This window comes from Delphinus delphis, chromosome 1 (assembly GCF_949987515.2).
Source record: "Delphinus delphis chromosome 1, mDelDel1.2, whole genome shotgun sequence".
NCBI classification, from domain to species: Eukaryota; Metazoa; Chordata; class Mammalia; order Artiodactyla; family Delphinidae; genus Delphinus; species Delphinus delphis.
The window spans coordinates 32,917,514-32,930,035 of record NC_082683.1 but is presented as its reverse complement, the minus strand read 5'-3'; the positions used below and the strand labels follow the sequence as shown (position 1 = coordinate 32,930,035).

Sequence of the window (12,522 nt, the reverse complement as noted above, 5' to 3'; positions counted from 1 at the left end):
AATTTGAAGCCTCTTTGGAAAATTCTGGTTCCTATTAAAAAGAAAGGCTCCTCTCTTAGCTTTTAAACAATCAGATCACCCACCTCAGCTGCTGCTCCCGGGGAGGACAGCCCGGCGCTGACGGCTCAGGGGACGCACACACGCCGGGCCCGCACTCAGACGGCGCCCACCCGGCTGCGACACAAGCACTCCAAACAAAGTGTGTCTCTTGCTCTGCGTTATTTATTTCTTAAGTTAGAGTATACACCGAGTCCAGCCAGGATATAATGGGCACGAGCTCTGCCTGTCGTTATACCACATTAAGAAAATAGCTTTTCATACATTGCATTTCAACCGTAGTAACACCATTCTGGAAGGCAAAAGTCCCCTTGAGCAAAGCTGTAAAGTTCCCTCGAGCAAAACCCCATATGAGAGGGGTTTAGAGGCAGTTTCCCCAAAAGATTCTTTGTTAAGTGACCCCTTGATGCAAGGAGTGATTCCCGAGAAGAGAAGCGCGGCTTCTAAACTCAGATGTCAGAGAGACAGAGTTCTTGCCGTTCTGTGTGACGCCAAACTGACCGTCCTTTTGGACAACGAGTCCTCCAGCACAGGGCAGGGCCGACTCTGTTTCTGGTTTCACGGCTCTTGCTCAAGCAGTGCCCTCGGGTTCCGGCACTGGGCTGTGAGCACCAGCTGGACTCACCCCTCTCTGCCCACACAGGCCGCACGGCCCACCTTTTATAATGGCCTCGGCATCGGGGGAAGGAACAGCTACACGCTCGAAGCCACAGTGACGCAAGGTGGCTGGAGAAGCGCGGTGACCGATGGGCTCCCCTGGCACCCGGCCATCACCCGCTCCGCCCGGATGTCCTGCTTCTCGCCCGAGGCTGGAGGACCGCAAAGGAGAGTGTGGGACACCAGTCAGCACAGCGTGCGGGAGCCGGGACACATGGCGGGACATGCAAGTCACAAATACCTTCCCTCAAAATAAAATAATCTTAATAAAAACATAATTTAAAGGAAGTGTCAAAAGCTGAATGTAAAATCAAAGCTGTAAACTCCTGAAGTCCAAAGGCTCTCTTCAAGAATCATCCCTGTTTAAAAAAAAAAAATGAGCTATTATATGATGTATGTTAAAGTAAAGAAGTTAGGATTTGTAGTCAGCTGCTACGGTAAACTATGCCTGGTTTTCATCGAGGACCAGTCGTAGTAGGAGCCTAACACGAATGAGAAGCTAAATTTCTGATGCCTATGGAATTATACATTTTCAAGACCTTACATGGACTCCACCTCTGCCCCAATACAAGTGTTCTTTTCCACAGCACCAGGCTCTTAACAGTGCCTCTGACAGGGACTACATGCTCCAGGGGAGGCAGTTAGAAATTCCATATCGCTGACCAAATATCTACCCCTTTACTGTTACAAAGTTTCCTTTCTCTCCACAGCAGTTACTTAGACTATCAAACTGCCTACAGCAAACTATCTGGTGAAGATTAATGAGTACATCAGTGCTAAATGCTGACCTCGCAGAGTAGGCAACCAATGCCCTCCTCCTGATTTAGACCTACTTCTCATGTCACCCACCGGACTAAGCTTATCACAGGCCAGGCAGCTAGGGGCCATGGGACCGTGAGAGCAGACCTGCGAGTGAAGAGGCCCCCTGGTGGAGAAGGCAAGGTGTGCAGGATTCAGGGAGGTCACCTGCCCGTGCCTGAGGCAGGAGCTCATCTTACCTGTGGGGGGAGCCCCACATCCCTGGTTCTCCCTTGGACCCTACAGAGTTCCGGCTGATGCCCCAGCCTCCTTCTGAGTGTATATTTCTGCCGACAGTTCGCTCAGTTACCTTAATGGGAATTTATACAATTCTCGGCAGTCGCCCACAGCTACTGCACTTTATAAACTTACGTGGTCACAAAAGACAAATATTCCAAGTTTGTTCAATAACTGCTCCGATTTTAACGGATTTGAAGAATAAGCAGCAATCAACACAAAAGTGTTGTATGTATTGGTTTTAAAGCACTTCTGGGGCTTCCCTGGTGGCACAGTGGTTAAGAATCCGCCTGCCAATGCAGGGGGCATGCGTTTGATCCGTGGTCCGGGAAGATCCCGCATGCTGCAGAGCAACTAAGCCCGTGCGCCACAACTACTGAGCCTGCATGCCGCAACTACCGAAGCCCACGCGCCTAGAGCCCGTGCTCTGCAACAAGAGAAGCCACCGCAATGAGAAGCCCGCGCACCACAATAAAGAGTAGCCTCCGCTCACCGCAACTAGAGAAAGCCCGTGCGCAGCAACAAAGACCCAATGCAGCCAAAAAAATAAATAAATAAATAAAACTACTTTTAAAAATAAAGCACTTCCTGGTGCAAGCTTGAGGGTCTGCAGAAATGACACTATGTTTTCCTACCTGTCACCTCCTTCAAGATCTCCAAGTTTACAGCTACATGAAATAACATGGCTCTAAGAATCCAGTTCCCCCAGATTTGGTCAGATTGGCACCTGAATGTAGCAATCGGCAAGGAGACAACTGCCCTGTGCCTGGTGTCCCCCTGCTGGAGTCCCCATAGCAGGGTGGGTAGATGTACTGTAACTGGGACGGGGCGGGGGGGGGGGGGGGGGGTCTCACCCATTTGATGCCCACGCTGACCTGACCACTTACACCCTCTGGCAGATGAAAATTTTCAACACTAAACTTTCAGGATATCCTTACAATTCTATTGTTATCACCACTGAAAACAAAATAAAACTAAAGCTTAAAAATATCACTTACGTTACCATCAGTCATGATTTATTGATGGAAACTTCAGTTCAGTGATTTCAGAGTCAGGGGAGCTGCTCCCACTTCTGTCACTGTAGGTGTCCCTGTAGAATTCAGATGGTTTATCCATCAGCTCCCACCAAACACTTGCTTCACTTCCCTCATTCTATAGCCACCACTACCACAGGGATGCTTGTCTGCACACAGCAGAAATCAGAGACATTATATATTTAGTAGAAAGCTGCAAAGGCATTTTCTTCTTCTTGTTACAGAAGATACACATTCGCTTTATACTTCAGTCATGATGCCCTAACCACCGAGACAGGGTAACCGACTGGTTCCAGATAAAGGTAGCAGTAGGGCATGAAATCCACCCAGGCTGTGGCCGACACCCCGATGAAGAAACACGGTTCCCCATTGACTACAGGGTCCCAGATGTGATCGTGGCACCAGATGCTGCAGAGGGGGAGACCTGGCCACCATGCCGGGTGGCTGGGGAAGGCCAGGGGTGGCACAGAAGCAGCCTGAGAAAACCCCAGAGAAGGAGAGGAAGCTTGCGTGTCAGCATGAGAAGCGCCCAGCAAGGCTCCCCGTTCCTGTGGTTTTGCTCATCACTGATGGTGTGATGATGGCCCGCTGGAAGGCATCAGTGACCACTCGAGGGACTAAGGGAGCGTAACCCCACCTGGGTGAGAGCCTGCAGCCTTTCTGGAGGTAATGAGGGAGCCTCCCCACGGAGGCCAGGAGGAGACCAAAGTACGGTGGGGAAGGCTTGATAGGTCTGGACAGGAACTCAGGGTGATACTGAACTCCAACGAAAAAGGGATGATCTGAAACAGAAATGCGAAAGAACCAGCTTCACTGTGTGTCTGCGTAACATGTGAAAGATGGGAAAAATCTGGTTAAATGCTCCACATTTCTGCAGACCCTAAAATGATTTGAAAACAACTTATTGGGAGCCTGGGTAGAGGCAACCCCAAAGCACGGGAGAACCGATGCTCTCCCACCTGCACGCTGTCACCCTGCGGCCAAAGGCGCCTCCTCTCCAGGTTCCTGCCACCCTTCCCCTCGCCACCCCACCCCCACCCCTAGCTCCCTGACTTGCGCAGGATTGAGTCCTGCAGGTCACGTGAGATTAGGCTTGAGAACCAAGTCCAAGCTCTCATTCTGAAGAACGAGGACCTGAAGCCAGAGGTCAAATGGCAAGGCCGCAGCGCAAGGGTGAGCCACCCGGGGCCCCAAACCTCGCTCACCAAGACCCCCAGACAGCGCCGCTGCCTGATGCGGTTAGGTCAAGGACAACAACTCATACTGCTGTGTTCTCCCCACATGCCAAGAAAGCCTGACTAAGTTCCCCACTAAACACAACGGCCCAAGCGATCACCTTCCAACTCCACAATTTCCATTCTCTCTCCTTCAACATCTTGGCCAACAAACTTCAAGCCTTGCTCCTCCAAACTCTTTTTCAAGGCTGGATTCACCTGTCGAGGCATGAAGAACAATTTTGCTGGGCTCTCAGCTGACTGCGTGTCCGGCGTAACAGAAAGGAGAAAATGTGAAAGGTCACAGAGCTCAAATCCTCACCTCAAATCTGTGGCGGTGCCTCTCTTCCAGGTAATCTGCATCTCCGTAGAGTTTCCCTGGCAAAAGAAGCAGGCTGGCGTAAAGGATTCCGATTTCACAAAGGAAGCTATTCACGACCACATCTTGCTTCCCGGGTTGCTTCTTATCCTACCCGGCCAGGCCCTCTGAAGGTTATTTCTATGACTCTCCTACTGACCCCACCGCCTGCTCTAGCAGCACAGTTCAGACTAATTCTTGGGCCTTGACTCTTTGCAACCAAGGAAAACTAACAGAAACAGACTTTCACCACCACCTCTCACACGTGACTACAGAGGCACAAAGCGCTCTGGCGGCACCCAAAGCCGCACGGCACCTGCTGTGCCTGGGGACCCAGCGCGGCCCGTGCCAGCGGGTGTCTTCCCTGAGCCAGGTGAGACCCCCAAACCACAGGACGTTAGAGCCGGAGGACTGGACAACCACCTACTCAAGTGATGCAAACTACGGTGCCTCCAAACCCCAGATAGATGCACGGGTGCCCTGCCAACGATGACAGCTCCCAGTGGGAAGAAAAGAAAATCCAATCGAGTTCTTTTAAGTATTTCCCTCCTCAAATTTCCCCTACGTCTTTAGCATATATTAGTACTTGTAGAATAAAATCTATTTAGGTTGAACCGGATGAGGCTGCCATTTCTGTGGGACAAAAGTCACCAAGATCAGCAGTTTCATCTGGTTCGACCTGATAGGATAGGAGAGTTAAGGCTGCAGTGGACTTCACCTAACCGCCTCATTCTGCTGAGGGGTCCACACCCAAAGTCCCCCAGGTCCCCAGCTGTATTGCCTGTGACCTTTCTAAGAGCCACAGTGCTTTCTTTGGCTATTACAGTGCATCCTAAGGAGTGTCACCAGGAGAGGAATAGAGAACTTCAAAAGTAAGAACAAAACCAAAAACGCCAGCCTGGCCGCAGCACCAAGATGTGTGTCCTGGACATGCCAGCCACAGGCTGGGCCCGTGGGAGGCAGCTCTTACTCATGACAGAGTTCGTGGTCTGGAACAGGGTTCTCCTCTTGCCCAGCCTCATGGTTCCGCCCATCTGGCCAGGGTTGTGTTCTGGCATGTCTATGACCTGGAGACGTTCCAAAAACAAACATGTGCTACCAAACCCTGCTTCGGTTAGGAGACAGGCCGCCCGCACTGAGCGCAGCGAGCCGTGAGGGGCCCAGCCTTTCCTCAGAAGCGACACTTGCAGAGGAAAAGGCCTCCCAGTGATCATTCTTGAGCCTTTGCTGGGTACGTGTTTGATCCTCAGCCCGCCCTCCTGAGCCGCAGGACCAGACACAGCTGCCCCCTCCCCTGGCCGCTCCTGCCCCGACACTTGGGATCCTAAGTGCTGCTCTAATAAAGACCAACACAGCAGCGTGGGCACCAAACCAGACGTGCGCACACGTTTCCTCCACCAGACTGACAGCTGCTCAGAGGAAACGGATGCTCATCTGGGGTTGGCTGTGAACCAGGAGAGTTTGGTGAACATCTGTGGGACGCGGAGGCCGAGGCCCCTCAGCTGTGACAGCCCAGCCCACTGCCCGCTCCCCCGAGCACCTTCTGACCTGGGAGGCCTTCTCTGTGCTCCCCTACCTCCCCAGGGTCCCACGCTTCAAAACCTCTGCTCTTTTCTTCCTGAGGTCTGAGTATTAGCAAAGTTCAATTTCAGGTCAATAAATACATACTAATGCTGTTCAAGTGCCCTGAGGTCAAGAGTCTTGTCCACCTTGTTTATCACAACATCCTCAGTATCAAGAACAGGCCTGTCACGCTTGGGCTGGGGATTCAAAGATGAATAAAGGCATTGTCTGTCCCCAGCTGAGCCACATTCCTCTGATGGGAGACATAACACGAGGAATGCCAGCCTCCTAGGGCTCCAGCCACCTAGGGCTCAGGCCTACGTCACACAATCAGTACTAAATTCCAGCAGTTCTTTAAAAAAACACCCATCTCCGAGGGTTGCTGGGGATTAAGTGAATTAACATATACAAAGCAGTGAGCACAGTGCCTGGTATATAATAAGTGCCTGCCTAAGTGTTTCATGTCAGTATTGTTCTAAAGCGCTCCTGGGAGGTAGGAGGGCAGGGGTGGAGAATTACTTTAATCAGGCTGCAGTGGCACCTGTCTTAAAAACTTTCTGTGGCAGACTGGGAAGAGTAGTGAGAGACTACACGATGAAAAATAAAAGTTCTCCCTACCTGGGACGTCTGAAAGCGCGGGACCTCAGGGTGCTTTGGAATGAACCCAGTGGTCTCATTTCCCACCTCCAGCCCTTAATCACGTTCATCAACGCCCCTTCCACACCCTTCCAGATGCTCCAGACACTGGACTCACCACAGGATGATTGGTGTTAGGGTCAAACTCCGTAGAATTGGCATCTGAGAAACCAAAATACCTTTGTTATAAAAATAGTTACAACAAAACTGATTTCTTAAAAGTTTCATTCCTAAGCTCTAAATCACAATTTCCCTCCTCAGTTTAAAGTTATTCAGTGATTAGAACCAAAACCAGGGATGACATTTTTAAGATATAAGATACTCAACACACAAACACAGGTGAATTTTTTCCCATTACACCTGTAGCTCTCTGGGAAGTCAAGCTGCACAAAGTGGGGAAATCGGAAAGTCAAAACCGACGGCACAACCTCCAAATCCTTATTCAGACACTGCATCCTTTTGACGGCTTATATTGTCTCAATTTTTTCACTTCTCGTCTCAGACTGTATCTCTCCTCAATGGGCAAGTACCGTTTCTTCATTTCTTTCATCCTCAGCATCTTATACACTGCACTACCCAACTGCCCCACTCAAGAGCTAAATCAAAAATTAACCTTTCTATCCTTTACTGAATTTACCGACTAACCATAAGGGAAACCACTGAAGACTAAATGGGGAAGAACCAAGTCCCTGGCACTGCGCGTCTGCTTGCTCTTTCTGTGCGACACGCGAGACATCGTTCCCCTCTGGGGCCTACACGAGGGCCAGGCCTCAGATGCGAGTCAGCTCATCACCAGGCCACTCATCCACCTGGGGACCCCAGTGGGTGCAGCAGCAGGAGATCATGGCTGTGAAGGGGTCCAGGGTGCCCGAGGGGCACCTCTAGGGTGGCGGGTGGTAGGACAGTGCCTGCCAGGAGCTCAGAAGCCAGCACCAGGGAGCATGATGCCTACAGAACTGAGCCACCGTCCCCTTGGGGTTACTGTGAAAAACGTGACGTGAACCCAGCCCTAACGGTCAGCTGGGCACAGGGAATCATACTGGTAAAGTTGGGCGGTCTTTCTATTCCTCGGGTTCTCGGGCTGCTCCGCTGAGTTTTCTTAGAGCTCATAAGGGTCCCGTAGCAGGCCCTTCCCTTGGCGGCCCCGATGGGGCCACTGCACCCCAGGGCTCACGCCGTGTATGGCCCGCTGCCCCACTGGCTGGGCTCGGCCGTGGGACACGAGCAGGCTCAGAAAAGCCGGCAGAGCAAGCCTGTCATTTCGGGAGCCAGGCAGTCGCCACGCTGTGAGGAAGCTCAGCTGAATTAGTGAACGATGAGACCGAACCCCTGTCCCCGCTGGACAGGACGAGCTCAGACACACCACATGGAGCAGAAAACCACACAGCCAGTCCACGCAACCCACAGAGTGCTGAGAAACAGGAAACCACTGAGTTCTCAGTCTGGACGCAGTAATATAGTCCGTGAGGCATGGCGCCAATATTAGTGAGTATTCCCCGAGTGCCAGGCACTGTGCTGGGACTATTTATAGGCATTATTTCATTCAACTCCTACAACCATGTGACACAGGTACCACTATGACCCCCATCTTACAGAAGAAACAGAGATCCAGAAAGACTAAGTAAGTAACTTGCCTAAAATCACCCATCCTGAGTGATACAGTCAAAATCTGAGCCCAGGTCTGACCAGCTCCAGCACCCAAGTTCATAATAACCACACAGCCTCACACCAGCCAGAGTTAGTTTCCTTGCCGGACACCAGCTCAGGGACGGTGGCCGTGATGACAGGAGTGCGGGCATCGCCAGAGCAGCAGCTGCAGGGGCGGAGCCAGGCGACTTGCTCAGCTGTGTTCCCTCCTCCGGTGGTTGGCGGTTCCCTTGGAGGACAGCGCTTTCCCTCAGTAAATTCAGCAGCTCCCCTAGCTGCATCTGCGAGGTACTGAGAAACCAGGCCTGGCCTCCATGGCTCCCCCTCACCCAACAGCTGCCAGAAACACTGAAGTGAGAAGTTAACAAATTTTTAAGTAGACACTTACTTACCTTGCCATCCCAGCACATTTCTTGAAAATTCAACCACTGCCAACTGCATTCCTAAGCACACGCCTTGCAGGTGGAGGGGAAAAACACATGAAACTCCATTGAAAAGTCAGTTCCCACATTTCCAACCCGCCTACGTGGACTTGGTGTCCTGATTGTTCCCAGAATTCCAATTACAAACTCTCGTAATTCCCTGCTATAAACATGCAGCCCCTGCTATGTTTTATCTGTACCAGATTTCAAAAATGGGGTCTAAGAGTATATGATGATTCCAGGTTTTAGAAGTCATGCGATTTTAGAAATAAATAATATTCTCTTCAGTACTTTAAAATTCAAGTCTTCTTACCCTCTCTCATTAAGTTCCCAGTTACGATTGGTCGTGTTGGAAATGACTAAAATTTACAGCACCAGGAAGCATCCAAAATCATTCTGCCCAATTAGACAGCTGGTGTTCCAAATAAGCATATAAAACGCAGTCTCACATGTCCTGCCAAACAGCTGGGTCCAGTAAATGGACAAGATTTCCTAATTGCTATTTCATTCTCTCAAAATTCCGTGACAGCCACGTGGAGCTCAAGCTTAAATTTTTCCTTTTAAAGACCAGTTGGAATTTCTCAAAAAACAGAACCAAAAAGGCTTATACTTGAGTTGCTATCTGGAAGGATGGCATCTATGTTTGGTTTCGATGATCTCCGTTTTATTTACGGGCTCCCACGGGGCACCTTTTCTTGTCTTTCCTACTCCTTACCCAAAAAAGGCTTCTTCTGTTTCCGAGCCCAGGAGATCGCTTGGATTTTTCCTTCAGTCCCTCGGACACCAAATCCTCCTGGAACCAGCACGCCACTGTGCAAGAGAGCATACCACAAGCACCCCTTTCCAGTCCAGCTCGCAATAACCCTCCAAGGAGTCACTTCCAAGCCACTGGTGCCATGAAGTCACTCCACACACTTGGCTGCTGGGGCTAGGACTGTGATTTCAACACTGCCAATGAGCTGTGCAGAAACACTGTGGACTTAGAAAATGCACACAAAACCATCCACTTTTCTTACTAACATCAGAAAATGCTTATAACCAGTTAAGAAAAAAAAAAAAAAGATGTTGTACATAATTGTAATACCACCTCTGCACAGTATCTGTCCCAGGTAGGGATTCTTTCCTTAAGTTTGCCATTTTTTTTACCTCTTGGCTTGAAGTGCTCCCCTGAGTAGGGAGGGGGCCTTTGCTGGCCACACTGACCATGGCTGTATGGCTCCGTAAGATTCAGCTGTTCTAGTGAACTAGATATTCAGGCTTGACTTTTTACTATTGTAGACAAGAGCTGCCCAAAACGAACTATTTATGAGACTCGACTGACGGGTACTCAGCAAATGTTCTGGGTGAAACACCTTTAAATAATAAGCCTTATCCACAGATGCATTCAGTAAACATTATCAATAACATTAGAACTCGCTTTCTTCACATTTAATGAAACTGATGAGCCATATTTTTGTGAGGCTTCAGTCATCCGGTATGTACGTAGTCCTTTCAGCAATTAAAAGACATTGAAACAAGCCGATTTCCTACCACCAGCACAAGAAAGCACAGCACTTGGTTCATTAAGACAAACCCCAAACCGCTGGAAAGCAAAGGTAGCGAGTTCTGCTTACTGAGCGCTGCACAGCTTCTGCCAGGCCTCGTGGTAGCGCACGGGCTCCTCCTGCAAGGTGCTCGGCTCCAAGTCCGTGGAATCTATGTACTGGGAGCGGCCAGAGAGGAGAGAAAAGCAGCAGCCTCGTGACTCCTGAGCGCTCACCATTTCTAAACAGTATTACCAACACTCCATCTTTCTCAATTTTAAACTAAAGTTTAAAAACAACCCTAATGTATTTACACTTACTAATCTTTTTAAAATAAACTTCAAGATCTTTCTTATATTTTAAAATATGAGTTTCCTTCCCGAATCATTTAATTCCCAACTCTGGCTGTCCATCCGCTCTACACTCAGTCCGCTAGCGCAGACCCTGAAGTCCTCTCTGTTCAAGATGTCTCCCCCAGTCCATCTTCCCCCAGGTCACTTCTCACTTTTCTCAACTGTGTTGAAGTATAATTTACACACAATGAAACACAAGCATTTTAAGTGTGCACTTCATGAGTTTTGTCCCACACGCACACAAAGGTATGACCACCATTTCGATCAAGATCCAGAAAGTTCCTGTCACCCCCCCCCCCAGTTCCCTCTGCCCCCTGCAAACACCATCCTCCCTGCTTCCTGCCTCAGACAATCTTGGCTCTGCTTTCATCACCGCAGGCTGTAGCTCCTCTAGAACTTCAGACAAATGGAACCATGCAGCGTGCAGCCTTCTGTGCCTGCCGCCTTCAGCTCCCTGCAATGTCTCTGAGATCCGCCCGTGTTGTTGTGTATCACCACAGAGTTTATTCCTTTTTACTGCTGGGTACTTTTCTACTGTAGGAATACACCACACGACATGTTTATCCACCGACTCGTCCTAGACTTCTGGGCTGTCCCCAGATTTTGGCTGTTATGACTAACTGGTCCATTTGTATAAAAATAGATTCTTTTGGTGGACATGTTTTCATTTCTCTCGAGTAAATATCTGGGAGTGGGATTTCTGGGTCACACACAGTAGGCGTGTGTTTACCTTCATATGAAACCGCCAGACTGTTTCCTCAAGCAGCTGCACCAGTTTACACTCCCACACCCTCACTGACACGCTCAGCCACTCAGGTGGGTGGGTGTTGGTATCTCACTGAGACTCAATTTGCATTTATCTCCCTGACAACTGAAGGCGTTGAGCATCTTTTCGTGTATATCATGTGCATCTCCTATGAAGTGTCTGTTCAAATCTTCTGCCCACTTTTTTATTAGGTTGTTCGTTTTTTTCCTGCTCCTTCCTATTGCCCTGCGGTGATTTCCCTGAACCCCAGGGCAAAATCCAGGAGTGGCCCAGTTGAGGGGATTCATGACCTGGCCCTCGCCAGCCTGTCTCCAGATACCCTCCAATTCACACTTTTCCATCCACTGAGTTCCCAACCATTCCACACCTCCAAGTCCTTGGATATGCGCTCCCTGCTGTCGGGAATGCCCTTCCCTGCTACCTTATCCATCTTCCCAACCTGCCCACGGGCCCCTCCTCACACGTCTTCCAGGGTAGGTTTGCCCCCTCTTCTGCCTGCTCCCTCCACACCTGAGAGACCTCACTGACTCGGATTCCCCTCTCGGCCACCACCATCTAACACATGATCGGCACAGGCTACCTCCAAGGAGATAAAATAAACGAATGATTGAAAGAACTAGCAAAAAAGTAAGTCAGGGCAGGGTAACGAGATCCCACAATTCTTAAAACACATATAACAGCTCATCCTCTCGGCACCTGTTCACCAGCATAAAGCAAGCCACGTTTTCATGCCGAGAAGCCCCTGGAAAGTAGGAGGCCAACCCCAGTGCCAACAGCGAGGGCAGCTGCTCGGGGCCATCAGCTCTGCCCCCTCCCCCCCGAGTCAACACCCCTCAGCACTGAGCTCCAGCTTCACTTCTAATTTCCATCTCTTCCTGATAGGCTCCATCTGGGAGCTACCTTGCTGGAAAAAAGGTATAAAGGGACAAGTGGAAGAGCTGACACATATGGTACTTACTCCCTGCCAGGTACAGTTCTAAGCACTTTATATGAACTCATTCAATTCTTATCATAAGAGCCCTGTGACAACCCTTTTTTTTTTTTTTTTTTGCGGTACGCACACCTCTCACTGTTGTGGCCTCTCCTGTTGCGGAGCACAGGCTCCGGACGCGCAGGCTCAGCGGCCTTGGCTCACTGGCCCAGCCACTCCGCAGCATGTGGGATCTTCCCGGACCGGGGCACGAACCCACGTCCCCTGCATCGGCAGGCAGACTCCCAACCACTGTGCCACCAGGGAAGCCCAACAACCCTTTTTAA

General features: G+C 50.1%; 1 protein-coding gene across 5 annotated transcripts in view; it reads right to left on the bottom strand.

Moving 5' to 3' along the window:
- Positions 1-211: 211 nt before the first annotated feature.
- Positions 212-12,522, bottom strand: part of CTPS1 (CTP synthase 1) — a 30,411-nt gene continuing 18,100 nt past the window's right edge. For 3 of the 5 annotated variants that reach the window (XM_060020307.2, XM_060020338.2, XM_060020333.2), the window contains 10 exons: positions 10,237-10,325; positions 9,339-9,433; positions 8,594-8,656; positions 6,673-6,716; positions 5,326-5,422; positions 4,320-4,375; positions 4,120-4,216; positions 3,421-3,565; positions 2,748-2,839; positions 212-1,073 (listed from right to left, as the gene is read on the bottom strand). In XM_060020307.2, the coding sequence (XP_059876290.2) occupies positions 2,755-2,839; positions 3,421-3,565; positions 4,120-4,216; positions 4,320-4,375; positions 5,326-5,422; positions 6,673-6,716; positions 8,594-8,656; positions 9,339-9,433; positions 10,237-10,325 (771 nt within the window). In that variant the 3' untranslated portion in view covers positions 212-1,073; positions 2,748-2,754. Of the gene's footprint in view, positions 1,074-2,747; positions 2,840-3,420; positions 3,566-4,119; positions 4,217-4,307; positions 4,376-5,325; positions 5,423-6,672; positions 6,717-8,593; positions 8,657-9,338; positions 9,434-10,236; positions 10,326-12,522 lie in introns of those variants that run through there. The other 2 variants (XM_060020315.1, XM_060020323.1) reach the window with 2 other exon arrangements.